The sequence below is a fragment of the Pterocles gutturalis genome, unplaced genomic scaffold (genome assembly GCF_000699245.1).
Source record: "Pterocles gutturalis isolate BGI_N339 unplaced genomic scaffold, ASM69924v1 scaffold20913, whole genome shotgun sequence".
In the NCBI taxonomy this organism is placed as follows: domain Eukaryota; kingdom Metazoa; phylum Chordata; class Aves; order Pterocliformes; family Pteroclidae; genus Pterocles; species Pterocles gutturalis.
This window is the reverse complement of record NW_010118579.1, coordinates 28,932-50,721: the sequence shown is the minus strand read 5'-3', so window position 1 is coordinate 50,721 and position 21,790 is coordinate 28,932. Positions and strand designations below refer to the sequence as shown.

At 47.2% G+C, this 21,790-nt stretch overlaps 1 protein-coding gene across 1 annotated transcript in view; it reads right to left on the bottom strand.

Annotated features, from left to right (window-relative positions):
- Positions 1-1,707: 1,707 nt before the first annotated feature.
- Positions 1,708-21,790, bottom strand: part of DNM1 (dynamin 1) — a gene marked incomplete at its 5' end in the record, with an annotated part of 41,636 nt that continues 21,553 nt past the window's right edge. Inside the window, 8 exon segments of the mRNA XM_010076281.1 lie at positions 1,708-2,188; positions 6,357-6,393; positions 9,580-9,798; positions 10,191-10,432; positions 10,607-10,777; positions 11,991-12,002; positions 13,206-13,317; positions 13,931-14,040. Of these exon segments, the coding sequence (XP_010074583.1) occupies positions 6,372-6,393; positions 9,580-9,798; positions 10,191-10,432; positions 10,607-10,777; positions 11,991-12,002; positions 13,206-13,317; positions 13,931-14,040 (888 nt within the window).

Sequence of the window (21,790 nt, the reverse complement as noted above, 5' to 3'; positions counted from 1 at the left end):
CTGGGTACCGCTGCTGCTGCACATCTGCTCCACCTCCCCTACCAGTGACAGCACCTGCTCGCACATCTAGCTTTTTAAGCTCTATGGGATGAAAAGATCAGGTCATAATTAAACACAGGTTGAAAATCACCCAGAGAAATAACAAGAGAGATGGTTTTATTCTAGTCACGGAGACCTTCATTATACAGAAATGATCGTTTATTTCATCCAATAAACAAGAGTGACAGGTAGATCACAAACTGCATCACAGCTACTACCAGCACTGAGACAGCTCACCCACAACTCTGGGGTAATACAACAGCCCAACTGCACAAAGCAGAGAATTTAACATCAGCTCAGAAACTCAACATCAGCATTTGGTTACCTTTGTGGATGTGTGTGTGTATATATGTATATAGATATTCTTTTTTTTCCCTACTTAAGTATTTCCTAATATCCACATGGAAGCACAAACGGCTTTAAACACCTGGACATAGATAGATTTTTCATCTTATATATATATTTATATATATTTATAACAGTAAAGATATGTTTCTCATTACTACAATATACTTGTTTAACTCCTTTAAGCAGCTGAGAAAAAAAAAACCAACAAAAAAACAGTTTCACTACAGTCACATCTGATATGTGTGTGTCACAAAATACAAACAAAACAAGCCAAGTGTGAGATTGGAGTCAGACCATTCCAGGACAGAACAGCTAAGAGGCAGGCAAAGAGTCTCAGAGGGAGCAGGCCTACATGTCAAATGGTGGCTTTGGGCTCTCTGGGCGGGAGGGACTGGCCTTACCCGGCCGGCTGGAGTTCAGAGACAAGAAAAACAAAGAAAAAAGGGAAAAGGGAAGGAAAAGGAGGAGAAGTAGTAAAACAATAGTTAAAATACAGAAAGGAATTGGCATCAGAACAATAGAGGATTCACAACAGAAATTAAGAGCAATAGCACAGAAATAAGAGAATTTAAACCTGAGTCAAGCCTGGCTGAAAGCCTGCAACACAGGTGGCTCATGTAGCTCTGGTAGACACATGACAGCTGAGATGTACAGGGGTGATACACTTTTAATTCTCAAGTCTTTTTTTTTATACATGTAGCATGAAAAGTAAAAACCAAACCTTAAGAAGATGAGTTGCGATCAACAACGGTTACAAGTTTCCCCAAACACGTACCATTCACATGCAAGAAGAAAAGGCTACAGAGGAAGTCACCACAGTACCCAAAACACACTGGAAGATGTGCTTATTCAACACAGAAATAGTTTTAACAAAACATTACACAGCAAACTCCCTGAAAACATTTGGTTGTCCGTTTGCAAGGGGGGAGCAGCGTATCTATTCCCCTCTCCCTGCCAGGTTCAGGAAAGTCAGCCAAAAATGAGGATGCGAGACAACCGCTGGCACAAGCCCGTGCGTCCCCAGCAGGATGTCCCCAGCTCTTTTGGGGAGGTGAACACGAGCAGGTCCGTGAGCTCCCTGCACGCAGAGGTGTGTGCGCGCTATCTCAGCCTTCGCTCTAGCAGGACTGTGCCGATCCCTTGAGTTCCCCCCTTCTCCATCTCCCTGCCTCACTTTGAGATAAAATTGATTGCACTGTTCCCAACATGAATTTTTGCACCTTAGAAGTCAAACTAATACACAGGACATTTAATCTGTTCCTAACGGTGTCATGTTTTGATAGTATTTTTTTTTTTCCTAAGTCACACTTTTGTCTTCTTAACTACAAGAAAAGAAAACAGCTACAGATCAGCCCCAGGTGCTACAGCTAACGGATGTGGGCAGGACACGTATCCCGGCTGGACCCAGCCGATGAAATACCCGGGTGGACAGACAGCCACCAGCTGGACATAAGGACGTCCCTGCAGCTGATCTCTCCAAGGAGCCCGTGTATGTTGGGGATCCGTGCCACTGGGTGAAGGCTACTCTACACTCACAAAGCAATACAGGACGCAGGGGTGAAGACGAAGAGCTCGATCACTAGGCTAGTGCTGTACAACACACCGGGAAGGGGTGGCAGGAGGCAGAGAGGTGGGATGGATGAGAGGAGTGACTGTGGCAGTGGGAGGGAGGGTGGAATGGGGAAGCCGCCAGCACGGCGTTCGTTGCCAGCTGTCTACAGCCTCGAGTTATAAATCTAAGAGGGACGGTTCAGCCGGTCGGATTATGGTAGGTCGAGTAGGTGAGGCGGGGCCCCTTCTGCTGTGAAAAAGCAGAAAACAAAAAACAAGAGAACACACACTGTGGTTAGCACAGCAATCGCAGTCACAATCACACATGCTTCTCCACCTCGCCTGAGCCAGCAAGAGAATAAAACGTGAGGCACAAACGCCCAGAGCGCAGCTCCGCAAAGGAGACACGCGGGTTTGGATCAGGCCTCGCACCGGCCCTTCTGCACAGCACGGACCACCCGTAAAGCAACCTGCTGGACAGCCAGCTTTGCTCTCCCTCTGGAATTTGGAAGTACAGAGATCTATTGCCAGTGAGTGCAGCGGCTCTGGAATGAGAGTTGAGAAGCATGGACAACAGTGAGCTCCTGTATCAAGCACATGACAGTCACACAGCATGGATGGGGTCCTCTGAGATGCGCTGCTGTCAGAGGCTCTCGGCTGGTTTGGACGAGCACCTTCCCCTGCCCTCGAGCCTACTGCAAAACCCCAAGATCCCCTGTTCCAATACACCACACTCATCTTTGATGTCCCTCTTTGCTGCTCTCAGTTCTCTAGTTCTGGTGCTCAGCAAATGCAGCTTCAACAAAAGGAACTCTGGCCATTGCTGCTCCATTCTGTTCCATCTCTTGTGCCGATGCTTAAGCTAAGGGAGCGGGCAGCAACTTAAGTGTTTGCTTTCTGCATGGATTATGTGTTCTAGGTTCTCCATCCTGTAAGGGACTGGGGAAAAGTAAAAGCCCAGAAAATACAAGACAACACCACTGCTGTCTCTCTCTCTCTACTTGAAAGACCACTTCAGACTGACTACAGGCTTTTAAGAACTCTACAGATAAAAAAAGTGTTCTGTAAGTCAGTGAGTCTAATCTACATTTTTCCTTTAAATCATGCTCCCTGCAGTGTCTGCAAGCTAAGCACCATCGTGATGGTGTATAATTTTAATTACATTGTTCAGTACCAAGCCAGAGTAGTTTTACAGTCCAAACTGCCTGAAATGCAAAGAGCAAACCCAAAGGATGTAGACTAACGAGAGAAGCAGCATTTGCACTGATCACAGAGAACAAGGCGTCGCAGAATTAACGCCTGAACAATTCCACACTGACAAGCTTTAATTTAGATCACAGAGAATCAACTAACTGCTGGAAATGAAAGCCCTCCCCTAACACAGGGTGAGGAAAGGGAGGGGAGGAAGGGAAGCAGGGCAGAGGAGGATATTTGCGCCAATACACGCTTCTGAGGACAGGGAAGGCTTTTATTTTGCTCTGACTGCAAGTCTATAATCATGCTGGTACCAGAGGAGACATAGTCCCATAAACTGGGACAAGCTCCCTCGTCTCAGCAAACGAACCAGAGCAGCTCTGCAGTCCTGGTTATTACACCTCAGCAGAATTTATTGCTCCATATCTATCAAGCCCCAGATCTCAAAACAATTACAACCCCTTATTGGTTACCTTGGGAAATGACACATGAAACGCTTCAGACACTAAAACACTTCCCAATGTTATTTCCTTGACTGAAAGTGGCAGTGGGGACTACAAGAGCCCACTGTCAGCATGCCAATCAAGTTACTGCTCCTGCACAACAAATAATGATGGGATTGAGCTAACCTGGAAACTACAGCCACCCTGGAAGGATGCTGAAATAATACAGTCTCCCAGAAGGAAAACTTGCAATGAGATGTTACAGCTGGGGAATCTGTGAGCCTGAGCTTCATGACAATGGGATCTGTGCGCTATCTCTAAAGGGTGCTCGTGGTGTAAATGCAGCTGTACCAAGCACTCGAGGGCTCCTGCTGTCATTGGAACAGTAACAGCACTTGAAAACCTTACAAAACTTCAGCTCAGCCTCCAGTGAGATGCTGCTGCACTGTCACATGTGTTAGAAGGCTTTTTTTTTTTATTTTTGAGAAGCTTGAAGGACTTCTTGCATTTCAGGAGTTTGGATAGGTTGTCCTAACAGCCTCTGCGGATTTGCAAGAAAAGGATGCTTGAAGTTGCTGCACTGTGTCACTGTGTAATGTGTTCTGGCAAGAGAGGCCACTTGACCTCACCAGAACAAACAGTGCTGAAAGGAGCAGAAATAATTTGCAGGGAGAGAGGCGGCTTTTTTGTAATGTACTCTAATTTTCACTTATTTCTCTCAGCACTCAGAGCATTTTAGGGGGAGGAGCTGTCACTTTTTAAAGTTACAGGTTTTGTCTCTGCTCAGGTTTTCTGGAAACACTTGCAGAATGCGCCTGGTAAGGTTACAAAAGGCTGAAAGCCCCTTCCCAGCACAAACAGGGACAGAGTACCTCTCAAGTAGCATTTACCCCTGAAATGCTGCTCCAGTCTGCCTCACCACACTGCTAGCCAAGCCCTTTCACATCACTGAAAAGTCACACTCCTCTGTCAGAACAAGGAACAAAGTTCTGCTCATGGGGAAGCCTGTGGCAGTCTCCAGTACATGGGAAATAAGACCTGAATCCTGGGAGGAGCCCGAGAAGACCAGTTACAGACTGTCACATCCCTCGAAGTCAGTCTTACAAGCCATATGCAGACAGAACACTGAGCTAATCCTATCTAGGAACCAAAGGGCCAGAGCTCTGCTGTTAAGGACCTAAGAGAGATGGTAAAATATTACATTTATTCCCTTGGGCTACAAAAGGTTTGGGGTGGGGGTTTGGGTTGTTTTTTGGTGTTGTTTTAGTTTAATTTTTATTTCCTTGGTGCTCTTTATACCAGATTAAGAACAGAATGCCCCATAACAGCGAGTCCCAGAACGAGGTACAGACAACACCGAGCCTCTTTCCTGAAGTCGTTCACCAGGATGCACGTTTTCAGGGCTGCCAGGGATGTCTGCAGCAGGCAGAGTATTGGAGGAAGCTGCCGATTGCTCCCACACCTCTGACAGATGACGTCCTCAAAGATGTCAATCACTGAACCACCACTGCACTGGTTTGATGTGACACCTCTCGGCTCTAACTGCAGTTACATGCAGCAGTAACAGACACCATCTGCAGCAAGCTGGGGGCCAGCTGTGAACCCTCCTGCCCTTTAACTGGGGCTTGAACTCACACTGTTCTTAAGACAGGACTTCAGTACACACTCCCCAGCTCTCTGCACCATAACCAGCAGCAAGGGAACCGACAGGAGCTGCTGTTCCACTCCTCAGTCAGACCTTTCACTTCAAGAAACATCCGTAAAGGGTCCAAAACACCCATGCCTGCCTTGTTCTGCCCTGTCTACCCCTTTGACAATAAAGGATGGAGGTTGCCAAGAAAAGAGACTCAGGAGAATTTGCCAGATCTCCCTCTCCACACCCTCAGCATTAACAGGACAAGGAAGAACTGCTGGGCCAGCACAGTGCACCTGAGCCTGCCCCAGTACCCTGCTCTGCACTGAACAAGTACAATGCTGCAAAATGCAGGGAGAGACAGGAAAGGGAAACAGGCAGGAGCTCAGGGCAGAGAATTTGGGGGGATATGGATCACTAAACCCTTCCTCTCACAGGGGTAGAAGGCAGAGGAGAGAAGGCAGTTTGAATGGAAGCAGAAGAGTAACCTAGGAGGTGAAGGGTTAAGTGAAGAACAAGCAAAGGGAGTTTCTAACAGGGATGATGGTACACAGGGAGAACGGGGAACATTCAAGGTCAGTTACCCTGCACTCAGGCATGGAAGTCCTGCTATTAAGGACCCAAACTCCTCCTGCCTTCCATGAGCACTAGGGACACAGTGAGGACAGCAGCACTCCTCCAGCCAGACATTAGAATAAGAAGAGGAGTCTGAACTAACAGCTCCCGAAGTCTCTATCTTGATCCTAACAGAGCTGACAAACCACATCAAAACAGGGTTCATTCAGCTGATCTCCCAGTCAGTGTGGATACAAGCCAATGAAAGATACACACAGTTTACACCTTGTTGGGCAGAGCTCATTCCCCCATCCCACCTCCTGTCTGGAAGCAGAGAAAGGGTCCTCTAGTAACCTTCAGCCAGGTCCTGAGGCTTTCCCAGCTCCTGCAGCTCAAGCAGCTGCTCTGTCTCTGATCAGCCAGTTTTTCTGTTCAAGACTCCTCCCTTTATGAGATCCTGGCAGAGGTGGTTCACTGGACAAGGGACTCTGTTACTAACACAAGAACTAGGCAGCAGAGGTGGGCTGCAGAGCGAAGTGATGGAGGATGGGGACACAACGACTCATGCATCGCAGGGAGAGTGCAAAACGTACCGTGGCTGCCAGTCCTCAGGGGTCACTGATAGTGATTCTGAAAGACAACATGAAATCAACATGGCAGTTCAGACAGTTCAAGGCAGAGGCCACACAGACTGTCAGGAAGGTGGAACAGAGACACACGTGCTCATACAGACACACATCCACACACCCCCTCCAGAACACGGCTGAGCGTGCACTGCTGGGGAGGGCTCCACTCTGCCCTGCAGGACTTCACACACAGTCACGATCCCATCTTTGCACACACCTGCTGGCCACTGCTCACTCACCCACCCGGCACGTCCACTCTCACATCCAGGCTGACATTTGTACCTGCGGAACCAGCAGCGTGGCTACTGCTGGGCACAGGGGGCTTGACCAGTCTCTCCCTGAGGATTCCTATCTTCTGACCATATTAAATGCTAGAGGTGAAGCAAACAGCTCAGGAAAGAGGGAGATAATGTGCAGACCTGAGCACTGCCCAAAAAGAGAAGCAGCAGGTGAAGACATATTTTGAAGGCCACAAATCATGAGATCAGCTCCTCTGCCCTCCTGAATAATTCAAGTCAAAGCTGTGTGCAGTTATGCTCACAGTGATGCTGATCACTTGCATCTTTGTCCTTAGATGTACCAAAGAACAGAGAACCCATTAATGCCTTCAACAAATTCTTTTAAAGATTAAATAATTCTCAAACTTATTTCTCCTCTGAGCTTGCCTAAGCTCTTTCACCTACAGTTTTTCAAACTATTTTAAACTGAAGAGCCTAAATACCTGGAGATGTATCTTCATGGTTTTCTTTCCCAGAGCAAATCCTCCCGCATAGTATAGTCTGAATGCAGTCCTTCATTGCACAGCATAGGACCTTATACTGTTTGTAACTTTCAGCTCCCAAAGGAATGTATTTGGCAATAGAGACTTCCATAGTAGACTGAATAAATGCTAAGTACAGAGGCAGGCTAGTAAGCAAGTCTTGTTTTAAGTGTACTTAATTACATGGAGGAAAACCTTCCTGCGTAAGAAAACTGACCATGTGGTGTTTATACGTGAAGCCATGTGTCTATACAATTATGTTTATGAGAAAAAAGTGGAGCAACACTTGTCCGAGTTCATAATTCATAAATAGGTGCTCACACAACCTGGAAGCACAAACATACTGCCAAACCTCTCCACAGGCATCAGTGCGCACACACACACAAAGTACATTCAGTCACCAACCATGCACTTCCAGTGCCCTACACAGCACCAACTCCTACAGCAAAGCCCACTCATGCCACGTACAAGAGCTTTGTTCCTTTCTCACACACACAAAATAGTGCAGCTTGGTTAGCAAGGGAAAAGATGGGTATTAAAAAAAGCAACAATGGAGATGGCATTCGTTCACCCATGGCAGAAGGACCCGAGTCCAAGTGCTAGCAGGGAACACCCTTATTCTATATACAGGAGAGGAAGAGAAAGAGTCCCTTGTCATTGGAAATTCTCCAGTCATCAGTGAGCTCAAATGACAAGCTGGTAGGATCCGGAGGAGTCTATGAACAACTGGAAGAATCAGAAAGGGGGATCAGGGAATGAGCATCACTTCACAGCTTCTGGAATTACATTCTCAACTCCAGATCAGGGCAGTCTGTAGCATGCAATCCAACCTACCATCTCTCCTTCTAAAGCAAGGGCTTGCTCAGTTAAATATGAAACACTTTCTTCCTCCACTCCAGTCCTGTTTGCTACCTTCCCCTAAACCCTTCTGTCCCATGCAAAAAGCAGCAAAGCCATTAAGATAGGCTATGACAGATTTCTTCAAAAAAGGCCAATTCATTTCAGCCCATTTGGGGAATCCTATCATGACAATCAGGTATATAGAATATTTTTCATGAGTGAAGAAATGAAACTGAAAGACAACAAACAAAGAAGCATAACTATACTAAAAACAAAACCACAAAGTGACAGTATATGGAAAAGCAGGGTCACAAGAAGCAAGAGCCAAAATACACAGCAGAAGCATGCTGACATCCGTCGGTGCCACCAGCAGGACTGCAGTCCCTGGGGCAACACTGAGGCACGTGTGGACAAGTTACTGTGGGACCTGCATCAAGGTGCATGGGGAGGACTGGGGCAGAGACACCAAGAAAGTAAAAGCATTTGCACACACCAGAGTCAGAAACTAGTCTATAATCTTTTTGGACTCGTCCATCTGAGCTGGATGCAGCCTGGCAGGGAAGACTTCCTCTCCAAACCGGCAGTGCCAAGCGTCAGCTGGAGGCACTCTCCCAGGAGGAAGAACTGCCTCTGCCATACAGCATCACCACCCCTTGACCTGCTGGCTGTTCTCACAGAAAATGGCAAAGCTTCAAACATCTGCCACCAGCACCCACTAGAGGGGAGGTCTTTTCCATGAGGGAAGTGTTCCCTCTGGCATATCATTGGGGAGTTTCTGGCTATATTCATTCTTTGCTCTGCAATTCCCTTTTCCTCACAGGGAGACCAAGTACCCAAAAGCATTCCTGGCTGCAGACTGCCTCCCTAAGTCCGGCAGAGGAACATGTGCTCAGCTGCACAGGGGAAAATCCCTTATCACTATGTTGAAATGTGTTTGAAGTGAATGAACAGTAAAGAAACTGGAGTTTCCTAATGGGAAAGCAAAGCAGTGTGATTTGAACCCTCTAGACTGGAAAATGTTCAAAGTGATTACAGAAGCAAAAAAAATACCTAAAAACATCCATTTCCCTGCCAGTGATATTGCAATATTCTCCCAGCCAAAAAGCATCTGAACAGCTTAGATGCAGGTTTCCTCAAGTCATCTTGAAGAACTCTGGGCCAGGAGGAAAGGGGCAACTTCGGACTTTAGGGAGCCCTATGCAGAGGGGAACTGCCTTGTAAGGGGAACTGTCGCTCCAGTCCTGGGATTTTCTGGGGACCACCTCCCACTGGTGATCAGATGTGTTGGTACAATTGCTTCAATAAAGGCCTTAGGTGCAAAGTCCTCTTCCCCCAACCTTTGCAGAGGTTTGTGCAGAGAAGAGGCCGCCCCTCTCTTCCAAGAGCTGCCTTGGCACTGCCTCATCTCTACAACAAAACACCAGTGGACAAGAAGGCTCCTCTCTACGGACCCAGTTCAAATAGGCAAAGACTGTACCCACACCATGCACTCCATTCTCCTCCTACAGCCCCGGCAGGCTAAGTGCTGTCCAGGCCACCACCAAAAACTGGACATATCCCAGCTGCACAGAGCAGTGTTTCAGGACTTACCTGGGAACACCAGGAGGAGCACGATTAGGCCGAGAAGGAACCTGAGGCGGGGGCCCAAAGGGATCAGGAGAGGCACCCGGCCTGGAGGGCACAGGGGGGGCACCACCCAGGGTGGACCCACCAGCAGGAGGTGGTCCAGGAGCCGGACCTCGAGACCCAGGTCTGGCGGGTGGGACAGCGGGAGCTCTCCTCTGCGGCGTGGGGCTGGACGTTGGAGACCTGGCAAAGAAACAGAGAAATTCAACTGCAACAACAGGCCTGGGATCCCTCTGTGGCAGCATATGGGGACCTAAGGGTGACTTCAGTGTTCCTTCTGCTTTACACACCACCCTTTGGCTTTCAAGGGCCACATCAGGCTTCAGGTTGCCTTCAAAGCTACTTCAGGCCCCATCTAACCAAAGGGTTTCGAAGCCTCCACGTCCTCTGTTAAGGCACAGCAGCCCTACATAGCTTTCCAGACCTAGGAGCCTCCGAACACAAGAGCCCAGAACTCTTCATCCGGAGGGAGAAGAGGGCAAGGGCAGGACTCCCTGTCTCAGCAGGAGGCCCCAGCTAGCCACCAAAGAGGCATCAGGCAGGTCTGCGGGGCTCTCCCCCTGAGCCTCTGGTACCTGCGTCCGGACGGTACGCTCTGCACCTGCAGCCAAGAGTCGTCCACCGGTGGGGGCATAGGGGTGCTGATGGTGCTGGTGTTGATGTCCCCAATGATGTTGAGAGCTTCTTTCAGGGCATGGTACATGCGCAGCATTTCGTCACGTCGCTGGGCCTGCTCTGCCGATTCCTCCATCAGCGTATTCTGGTCACCGCAGGAGTACAGGTTTGCCAGCAGCTCCGAATGGATAAAGTCCTTGGTCTGCAAAGGAGCAGAAAGAGTGAACCAATTTCCACTGCCTACCCCAAAACACTCCATTTTGTCCCCACCTCTTTGTCCTTCCAAACTGCCTTTATTTTATCTTAATTCTCTCTCTCCTCCCTATTTTCCCCCTTTGTCTCTCCCCAGCTCCATCAGCCACCAGGTGACAAGTACATTGTTTATCATGAGGTGCATGATTGTCTTCGGCATGAGGTCTCTGATGGTTTTGTTGACAATTGCCATGTAGGAATCCACCAGGTTCCTGATCGTTTCCACTTGTCTCTCCAGCTGAGGGTCCATGGAGTGCATGAAACTGTCTGAGCCGTTCTCTTCCGCTTCACTGGTCTGGAGAGTAAAGGAGACACAGATTAGTACTTCTAATGTGACACAAAACTGGCTTTTCATGAGAGCACTAAGAGAAAAGGGAACATGCCCAAAGTACATGCAGTAAATAAACTCACATTTTGAGCTGTGATTGTCAACACACAGCTCAGATCTGAGGGGCTTTACACAGAAAAGCTGCTTTCTTAGTGGAAAGTTATTACACAAAGGTGAAAGGCAACAGGGACTCCTGGCCAACGTTCACAGGTTACAGCTCTAGTGAATACTCAAAGCTGTATTTTTCGCTTTTAATGTTTATAGCTTCCTGAAAGGTTCTTCATCTGAGCTGGGTTTTCCAAACCCAGATTCAGTTTAGATCTAAGAATCACTCACCACAAATTAAGCCTTACCGGCTCTGACACACTGCATCTTTATCCTCATTATACAAATGACAGAACAGATGCAGAGAGGTGAAATAACTGCTCCTTCTGTCAGACTGCAAGTAGATGGAATAACCTGGAAAACCTTCCTGATCACTTTAACTGCAAATCCTGCATCGTAAATCATAATTGTATTTTCTTTCACACCAAGCAGATGAATCTGTTCCTGTCTGCCTGAAATGCATTGTTCAGCTCGCTATAAGGTAAAATCTGGACTGTGCTGTTTGACAGCAAGCAGTTGCCAATGCTCATCTGTTTGGGATCAGTTTCAAAGCAGGAAAACACGAAAGACAGGTGTCCTCTCAAGGCTTATTCAAAAAAACAAACAACTTGATTTTACAAGGAAAAATCTTTCTTTTAAACCACCTCAGTCTGAAGGATTTGCAGCAGTGTATGAAATCGTTTATCTTTTGTTTTGGGGAACAAAATATATGAGAAAGGGCAAATTCTTTTGTTCATTTGAGCTTTTCCTGGGAAGATCTTACATAATTAAGGAATGCAAGGTCTCAGTGAGAAACAAAAGGAAGTGGACATCAAACAGGACAACTTTAAAAAAAATTCTCAAAAAAACCCAAAATAAGTTTGCACCAAGATTCAGAAGTCATACAAAAAGGGAGAAATAAGAAAAAAGGAAAACTCAAACCAAGAACAGAAACAAACAGCAACAACCCAACAAAAGATACAAAGAGGGAGAAGAAGCAAACACCTCTCAGGAAACTGACAAAAGGAAAAAACAAAATAGAGCTATCCGGTGAGAGCCCCAGGGGGGCAACACAGGCAGAGAGGGTCAGACTTACTTTGTCCTTGTCCTGGGCAGGCCAGTTTGAGCATATGTGGAAAAAACAAAAAACAAAACAAAAAGGGACAAAAAAGTAAAAGAAGACTTTTAGTTTGTCTCAGAATTTGGAGAAGATCCCATAATAGCACCTAATGAGCAAAAGACCACTCCCACTAAAAATAAATACTTGGATTACCCTGGAAGAGGAACAAGTGAATTGTTTAGCTAAACTGAAAATCAAAATGGGATGCTCTGCAAAGGAAATCTTACTGTTAGCAACAAAGGACAATTTCCTTACCTACAGTGGCTACTTATTATTCGTTACATAGGGTGTTGAGACAGCCAGCCTAGCCATCAGTGTTCCCATGTCAAACCACTCCATTTGCACACCAAGAGGTGGCACATGACCTTTACCAGGATGTGTTTAAGAGGCCCAGTCTGCTGGAAACCCAATTTGCAGTCATGTCATTGTTAAAGGTCTAGTCCCTAATCCTCTTTTTTTTTTTTTAATATCACATCAGTTTGCCAGGAAATGCTTTAAGGCAAAAACCACAATCTTCAAGTGTAACAGGAAAGATGAATGCAAGAAGTCTATCAGAAGCAATGAATGCTAAGAGATATGCAATTATCACTTTTCTAATAGGAAAACTATTTATAGCAGCTTCCTCTCACAGAGGAACAGGAAGGCTTTGAACAGGAACACATACAACAATTCTCTAGAACATACTTTTAAAGCAGAACTAATGCTGACAGCAAGTGATGTGGGACAAGGATAATGGAAGAGATAGAGGTCTTGCTAAAGTAGCATATTAAGGTATCTACCAAGCAAAAGGAAAATTCAGAGAACATCCCTTCCTAATTGGACAGGGGAAGGAATGGGAGAACAACTACTAATAAGCCAGGAAGCTCCTAACCAGCGAGTGTTACTGAAAAGGAACGGTGCCTTTCCTCAGCAGACACATACCCCTTAGTAGTCAGGTAGTTAAATGTTCTCCTTACACTGGGAATTTAATACCCACAAAATGAGAGCTAGAAGGGTTTTATCAAGGCAGCCTTTGCCTACTTTATCTCCCCTTTGGGGACATACCAAAAACTTAAATTTTTGTTCCAAAATATTCTCAGCTCAGGAAAGTGACAAAACCTTCATGGACTTATTTTTAACATTAAAGGATACAGCTATCCTTAAGATACACGCCGTGTTCCATTCCATCCCATTATTATGGCTGTAACTTACCCCAACACGCTCTGGGTAGACTCCTGCACGAAGGAAAGAAGCCTTCCAGCTATCCACCTCCTCTTGAGTCTCACAGGCCAGCTCCAGCTGCCGGTAGTCCTTGTAAACATTCCTGAGAGGAAGACAAAGATTTTATTCTTCTCCACTGCAAATCAGATTTGCCCATATTTGACAAAGTTGTCAATGACCAGGGAACCTTCCCATCATTTTAAGGCAGAGACACCTGGTCCCTTGCTAGTATCCTCATGATGTCCCTGCAGAAGGGGAAGGAAATGAGGGGTTTTTTATGAGCAAGTTTGATTGCCTCCAAATCACTTGTTTGTTTCAACAGGACCTGAAAAACATTCCCTTTTCATTTGTGCTCACTGCTGGACTTCTCCAGCAAACCCGGGTCCCCTATCTCCTGTGGCTTTCCCTAGCACTCACTAAGAACATTGATTATAAACATACTCAGCCACAGCCAGACCCAGGTAACCACAAACAGCTGAATGCTAAGGTCATGCTGCAGTCCATGCCCTGGTGAAGAAAGAAAACAGTACACATCTGTAAGACCAGAAGGAATTAAGTCAGACTTCTTTTTAAAAGTCTCCTGTCGCCTCCAGAAATGGCTACCCTTCAACAATATGCACATTTTTCTTGGACAGCTTTCCTACTCCCCCCCATCTAGTACTACATACAGCCTGTCCCTAGCTTCAACAGCTGGGCATGTTGAGATGCGAGCATACCTCTGTTCAGTGTTGAAGAGAGCAAAGATGTGTTTGCTGGACATGAATCCCTTCTCAACATCTCGCAGTTTCAGGTTATCCACTGGTAACATATACTTCTTCTCCTTCTCCTGAAAAGGGGATTGGTAACAAGTCACTCACTGCTCCAGGAAAGCCCCTACTTCATCTGCACAGAGAAGCCAGCCAGCTGCACAGCCCCCACATTCTCAACCCAGGTCCTCTGGGCCCTCAAGCCCATGAGAAGAGAGAACCGCTAGAAACCAGAGCTTGTCCTTCCTGATGGCTTTTGTCGTGCAGCCCAACAACCCTGCCCCATCGACTCCTCCAGGAGCTGGCAGCAGCACAGCACTGTCTCAGTTCCCCAGGCTGTGGTCAACATCGAGGTCCTCACTCTTCCCAGCAAGGGGTCAGGCAGCACCGAGACCCTCACCAGCCACTTGTCAGCAAAGCGGGTCTGCCTGGGAAAGGCTCCTCATACCTCTGCTCTCAGGATGGCATTACAGGGGAAACACTGCAGCCCTCTCAGCTCCACCATCACTACATCAGTGTTTTACTTTTAATCACTACAAGCCTATATCCAGGTTCAAGAACAGCCCCACATGTGACAGAGAAGCTGGTTTGACACAGAAGTTATGAACTACACCAACATAAATTGACCTCTCCAAAAAACCTGACTTTCTCACTTCATCCCATCACTGTCCTACACTCTCTTGGGTACTGTAAACCCTTCTGAAGTATTAAGGAACAATAAATATATATCAGAAGATCAAGGAGCAGATCTGGCTAAAATACAGGTTACTGGAAGGCCTCCTATGTTGAAAAAATATCAACTAACTGTGCTCATTAATGAAAATCTCATGCTCTGAATGATTAGAAGCTCAAGCAACATGGGCACTTTGCTGCTTGGTGAATGTTAAAAACAAGGAGTCTGAAATTCCAGTGACCAGACTCAGAAAGCTTTAAGGGATCCACTTTTCAGAGTAACTGCAACCACAACCTCCAGTCTGGTTCCTATGAGACACCTCCAGCTAAACACAGAACAAGGCACCCAAAACCCAAGCTCAACGTTTTTGACCCTGGGTATCATCTTTTAAAAACAAACCTGATCTTAATTTTTACATTCAGAAACTAAATCAGCAATCATTCTCCCTGCTTAGTCTCAAATCTAGATCTACAGCAAATTAACAGAAGTGAGTTTGATGTAAGGTTTACTGATGGGAACTTTCCACTCTTGCTTTTCATGGCATCTCCAAAACGTATGGGTTGACCGTTGGACTTGATGATCCTTGAGGTCTTTTCCAACCTGAATGATTCTATGATTGCCCGTTTGGAACATCCTCTTCCAGCTGGGTATTATATATACCCCAACACAACAAGAGAGGGAGCCATCACACTGGTCTCCAAAGGCTGAATGCAGCTATCCAAGACTGAAACAGAACCAGCCTATTTTTGTGCACAAGCATGCAAGTGTGACTGTCCCCCTGTGAGCATCTTGTGTGTCTGTAGACCTTTCTTGCCTGGAAACAACAAAACATGATTGCTGTCAGGGGAAATAAGATGGAAAACAAAGATGGTCAGTGAGCAGAGATCCTGAAGATCCAGCTAGAAGAGAGGGGCAGGGCAGAGCAGCAGATAAGGATGACAAAGCTGCTGAGCTCAGACACCGAGAGGACAGCAAGTCCAGCCTAACATCCTCTAAGTTTTACTTAAATTGACTTGACTTTGCTAAGGATACCATACACTACAGAGTTCAAACATGCCCCAAAGATCAAACTATACCATCCGTTACAAAATTTATGCAACAATCTCTCAGAAGCCAGCATCTGGAAAACAGAAGAGATCAGTTGGGTAGCTGCCAAACTCTCCATTCTCCCCCACCAAAGATGTCAGGCTATGAAAGTAGCAGAGCCCTTCCAAACAAGTTGCCCTGGATTTTTTATTAGTGCTGATCAGTCTAGATTAGAGGAAGGCAAGCATTTCTGTGATGGGACAGCTGTCAGCTAGGTAGTAGTCTCAGAGCCACACAGACCATTTCAGGTTCTGTGAGCCACAAACAGCTTCCAGCTTTCTATGACTTTTGGTTATTATGGTGCTGGATTAGGTTGAACCAGTGACCTAGAAGTGAAGCACATCAAGTGTTAAGTCCTTAGGCAAGACAAACCGTCCTCACTGCAGTCTCGCTTAGCTGGAACTATGTGAATTCATCCCACAGAGTCTCTGGACTAGTCCAAAAATAATTTATGTTAAAGCTGTCTGAGAAAAGTAATTCTGCATTAGAACCACATAATTCCATAGAAATTTAGCGATGGAGTCATTCTTCAGGAAAAAAGTCAAAAGGTAAGGGAATCCCGTGTCCCAGCTATGGAAATACACACTCTCTGCCAGAGTTTTACTTTCACCCCTTCCAAGCTCTTGCATAAATGCTGCTGCGTGATCAAGACAACACTCTCTGTACACTGAGCTTTCCATACACCAGAGGAAAGTCTGCCAGCATAAAAATATCCATCCTCTGACTCTGGAGTAGCAAGAGCAATCAAACAGAGGACACAGGCACAAGGCAAGAAACCCCCAGCCCACACATGCCGCAGGACAACGCAACAAGCCCCCGCCACCCTCCATCTCCCCCTTCCTGTTCCCCACTTCAGCCCTTCCAGCTTCTCAGCTTTCAGCCCCGTCTGTTTTATATCAATACTCTGACTTCATTTCCTGAATGTAGAGACAGGAAAGTGTGGAATGAGCTGCCAAGGGCTGAGCCTCTGACAACTTTGGCTGAGCCCTCTGCCCATATGTTAGCAATCTGGAAGTATGCACGATGGCTGAATAGCATCCTGGCTGAGGGGGGAAAAGGGCTTCTCTCTCCAGCCTTCCAGACTTGGAGGGGGGGGGGGGGGGGAAGAAAAGGAAGAGCCAGCACACATCAAAATGGGAAAGTAATTTGTGAAATGCTATATTCAAAGCTTTCAGTCTGATCCCAAGAGGCTTATGCTGCTCATAAGAGATCTCCCCTCATCTATAAGAAGAAAAATAATCAGGCAAAACTCTCTCAGCAGCAGAGTTTGTGTTATGTAAAATGTGCACATTGGCTCCGAGTTAATCTGTAGAGCCATGAGGCCAAGGAGAGGTGGTGAAGTGGCAGCAGCACTCAGACTGGCTGTACAAAACAGAACACGGATGCTCAGCGTTGGCTAGGGAATGGTGTAGACATGGGGCTAGCTGCCCCTAACCAGGGCTGCTGCTCCCAGTGGGAGTCACGCTGCTCACACAGAGAACTGCAGAAGGAGATGACTGCAGGCTACTTGCCCAGGCAGGGCAAGTGCCAGAGGATTACTCCCCCACCCCACGTAGCGCAGACAGCCATATAGGTCTGTTCTTTGCATCTATCAAAGACAGAAGATACACACGGCCAGGAAAGGGGCCAGGAGCTATTATCCATTCCAGTTGGGGGCTGTGAAACAATACCTGGAGGAAAAAAGGGATGCTGCAGTTGCAGCCTGATGATGCAACATCTTTATTGTGGCTACACACCTCCTTACGGTAGCTAAACTCTAGAGATTGGTTTTGGCCAGAGACACCAATGGTCAGCATTATCATCTGAATTATTTGTTGCTATCCTGTAGGTAATAACCCACAAGAAATTCACAAAATCCAGGAGGCAGGCAGCCAGCCTGACTCAAAGCATTTCTTCCATTCAATTGGACTGCCTCAACAGCAAGTTAAATTTTCCTGCTCTTGGATACACGTGAAATGAAGCTGACAGATGCATGTGTGGGCTCCCCTAGGGCTGGAAATTGGCACTCACAGTACAAGAAAGTAACTGGCAGAATTATTAGGTCTCAGTTTGAATTTGGAACACAAACTAATTAAAGGTTTTCCTGTAGCTGTTATGACAAACACCTTGTTTAACACAGAGACAAGGATCTGGGATACAGGAGAAAGAGCACTGCCCTTGTTTTAATTGGTGACTGGGTGAAATTAGGAGAAATTAATCTTGCTTAAACCTCTTAATCCCCTTTCCTTCTTGTAAAACATAACACACTATGGGTGAACAAGTCTGCCCCAGAGACACTGGGGTTTCAGTCAAATCGTTTGTGTTAAACATACACACAGCATTTTGGGGAACTCCTGTAATAAACCTCTACTCAACTGGAAAAAACATTAACATCACAATTGATAACAACACACTGCACGAATACATGCGCACAAGATTAGGAAAAAGTCTCTGAAAAAGTCTGGAGTATGCGAAAGCAAGCTAGCTGAGCATTTTAAGTTGAACCACCATCCCACCTCTCCAAACAAGACATTACCAACTGCTTTCTGCTTCTTGTCTTTGCAAGAAAACGCACATTAGAAGAGATGAATTTCTAAGCTGTGATTCCTCCAGGAAGCCCCAGTCTGCATCACTTATCCTCGGAGCACGATTTACTGGACACTGCGATCACTGCTCCAAGCTGCAAGGCAGCTGCAATGGCTTGTTTACATCAGGAAGCAGTGCTGGTCAAACTCAAACAGTGCACCCTAAGATTTTAAGCTGATTTAGGTCAAAAGCTCTGTAGACACTAGGCCTGGACTCATGTGATTAATCACAACCACTACCGTTGGCTTAGTAAGCACAGCAATGGCAATCAACTCACTTGCACAAAAGTAAAGATTTTTATTTACGTCGGCTGAAATAACGTGTGGATTTAAACATGAAGCTAAGTACAACCCTAGGAAGCCATCAGAGGGTATATGAGAGACACAGAAACTGAGTAGCTTGAGAGGCTATAGTGCCCAAACCCCACTATCATGACCTTTCTAAGGTCACAACAATGCCCACCAGCCACTGCAAAGGACAAGCCCACGTTTCTTCCTACGCCTGTCCCTGTGCCAGGGCAGGGATGAACCGTCCCCAGGTATTTGACTTGCTTTGATGAGGTAAAGTGCAACACACGTGCAAAGTGCTGCACACCCCTGGGAAAAGGAGAGGGTTGGCTTCTCTTCCACAGCACATGGTTAGAGCCAAAGTGAGAGTTGTGGGAGTTCATATTTTTGGCCACAAATCTTAACGATCCACCAGCATGCACAGAAGAGAAGGGGATCCTGGAAGGCAGACATGCGGCACACATAGAGCTCACTTTATCCCTGCAGCACCAGGGAGCGAGGGAGCAAACCACACGGGCTAGGGCTAACATCTGGAATCGTTACATGGGAGCCAAGCACCACAAAGCAACAGCATTCCTCAAGTTTCCATGCGGGTTAGGGAACCTTCCTTTCCCCCCGCGCAACCCCATCCGTCAGCCTGCTCGCTTCCTGCCAACCTCCGGCCTTCCCAGCAGCCAGCAAGCTCCTCCCTCGAGTCTAGTTAGCTTTCCACTGCCACGTCAATTGAGGCAGAAGGACAGGAGGGAAGCAAGAAGGGAGGGAGCAAAAACCAGAAGAGGGAGGGAGGGAGGGAGGCTCAGCAATGCCAGACAGAGTGGGGGGAGAAAAAGATGGGATACGGATTGTTCCTGCAGTAGCCGGAGGTGAGCTGCAAAGGCAACTGGCCAAGGTGGGTCAAGGGACTTTTGAGGACTTGGAAGCAAAGGTTGGTCCTGTTTTGAGTTTTGCTTCAGACCCCAGGCAAAGGGCTGATCTACAGGACAGAACTGGGCAGGAGATGGGGGTGTGTGGGGCCTGGGAATCGTTCCACACAGCTCCATAGGGAAGAAAAGGAGTTGAATGAAGCTACAAGTTCTGCACATCTGGGTGACAGCCAAAACTTCACAGCGTTTCCTCCTCTAACAACAGTAATTGATTTATTTTCTCTCTTTCTAAAAAGGTACAGCATCTCAGGTGGAAACCAGGTACCTGCCTAACATCAGCACTGGAGGAGGAGGGAGCTTGGAACCTTGCTCCAAATTGGAAACATGGAGAAACCAACACTTCTTCCCATCTGCCAGAGGAGGATTTTTCTTCAGTCAGGACTTGGACTTTCTTTCACCCCATCTCTGCCCCAAAACCCCATCCCAAAAGCAGGGAGGAGAAAGGACTAATGAGCTGCTGATAGCCGGAGAGCAGATCGCAGAGGCTCCACTCCGTCTGCCCAGTGTTCAGACTACCTGTTCAGGACTACGAGATTGTACAGTAGTCTGCACATTGGTTAGGCTGTGCTGGGATACACCACACACTGCCAGTGCTGCACGGGGACAGCAACACCTGCACGGCAGAGGGACATGCTTGGGGAGGGTGGGCTGCAGGCATAGCTGCATGCAAAGTTCACCCATTCCTCAGCCTGGGAGGATATAACCCTTCGGAGCCATGCTTGATGGTCACTTTTGCCTGTCTCTTTACCAGCCTACTCACAACCCTCTTACTCCTCCTCCATCTCTCATCCCTTTCTTATTTCTTTGCGCTTCATGCACTTGGGGCCAGGGGTAGCTGTGTTCAGAATAGCTTGTGTTTCGCATGCTAAACTTTGCCATAAAACGGAGAGATGGACACATGGGCCTGGCAGAGTTCCAGCTGCACTGGGCTTTGCTACCTGAGAAGGCAAAATCAGGTGCAGAAAGGTGACTGGAGAAAGGGGATTTCACATCATAAAGAATGCTGGTCATTAATATAAAGAAAAACCCACAAACGATTGAAAATTGGAGGTTTGGATGCTCCAGAAGTTGTTTGCTTTAAGCTGGAATTGGGTACAAGATATTGACAGGTATGAATAAGCAGCTATCCAGCGACTGCCAGTAAGGTCACATCTTCCCCAGGACAGCAGAGAATACCTTTGTACTGCAAGGAAAAGAAGTCATGGAGACAGAGAGAGCTCAAGCACAACTGTGAATCAACACGATGCATAAAGAGCATGAAACACCCCCCATGCACCTGGAAGTACCTAAAACTCTGTGCCCACCCCTTCCTGTGCACACTCGGGACTCAAACGCACCGACACTGCATGCAACACATGAACACCCTCACACAAGCAGATAAGGCCACGTTCTTCTCATGTGGTCACCTGCTCTTACAAGCCGCAGATTTCTAGTACACAATTTACCTGAGTAAGGACAGAAGGTCCCATCTGTATTGTACACTCACACAAATCCCCAAAGGAAAGAGCAGACATCCATCTACCCAGCTGTGCAAACACTCGGCACACAGGGGCACACCGACACTCCAGCAGAAACAGTCGCCCTTGCAGAGCTGGGAGCGCAGGGGTCCTCTCGAGCGGGCAGCAGTAAGCTTTACTAACAGCAACCGCTGAGCACAGCGCTCATTGCATCTTGCCTGCAAGGTCCCCATCACCAGCAGCTCTAGCCCAGCTCACACTCCTTTCCAGCAGGCAGGAAAGCCCTGCAGAGACATGGGTGCTGTGCATTTCATAAAGGATCAGGCAGAAGGACTCTTCTATTGTGTCCACTATGGTGCTTGCTGAGCAGCCAACCTGTGTGCTGTGCTGCTGCTCCAGCCCTGGGGACACTGTGGCCTCCCTGAGCAAGAAAATACCACTCTGCATCACCAGCAACCAGAGAAGGCTCCTCCCCACCTCTCCCTCCCACCGCTGGCCTGCAGCACAATCCCACAGGGTTCAGGAGGTGCAGATACCTCAGGAGGGTCTCCAGGTCTTGGGAGGCCAGCTTTCTGCAGGGCTGCTCTCCATGGGGCCAGTGTTTGACTCATTGAAAGGAGACAGGAAGAAAAACAGAGAGCCCAGGAGCACACACACATGCTCTTGGCAGCAAGGCAAAGTGGGGAGCCAACTTTCCACCCCCGCCTGGCCTGCTCTTTCCTTCCCCTCCCATTCCCCACACTCCTTCAGGCCCCTCCAGAGCATCATGAGCAGTATATCCCTGCTAGCATATAACACTGGGCCCTTTAAGACACTTTAAGTTTCAGTTCCTTTCTTCA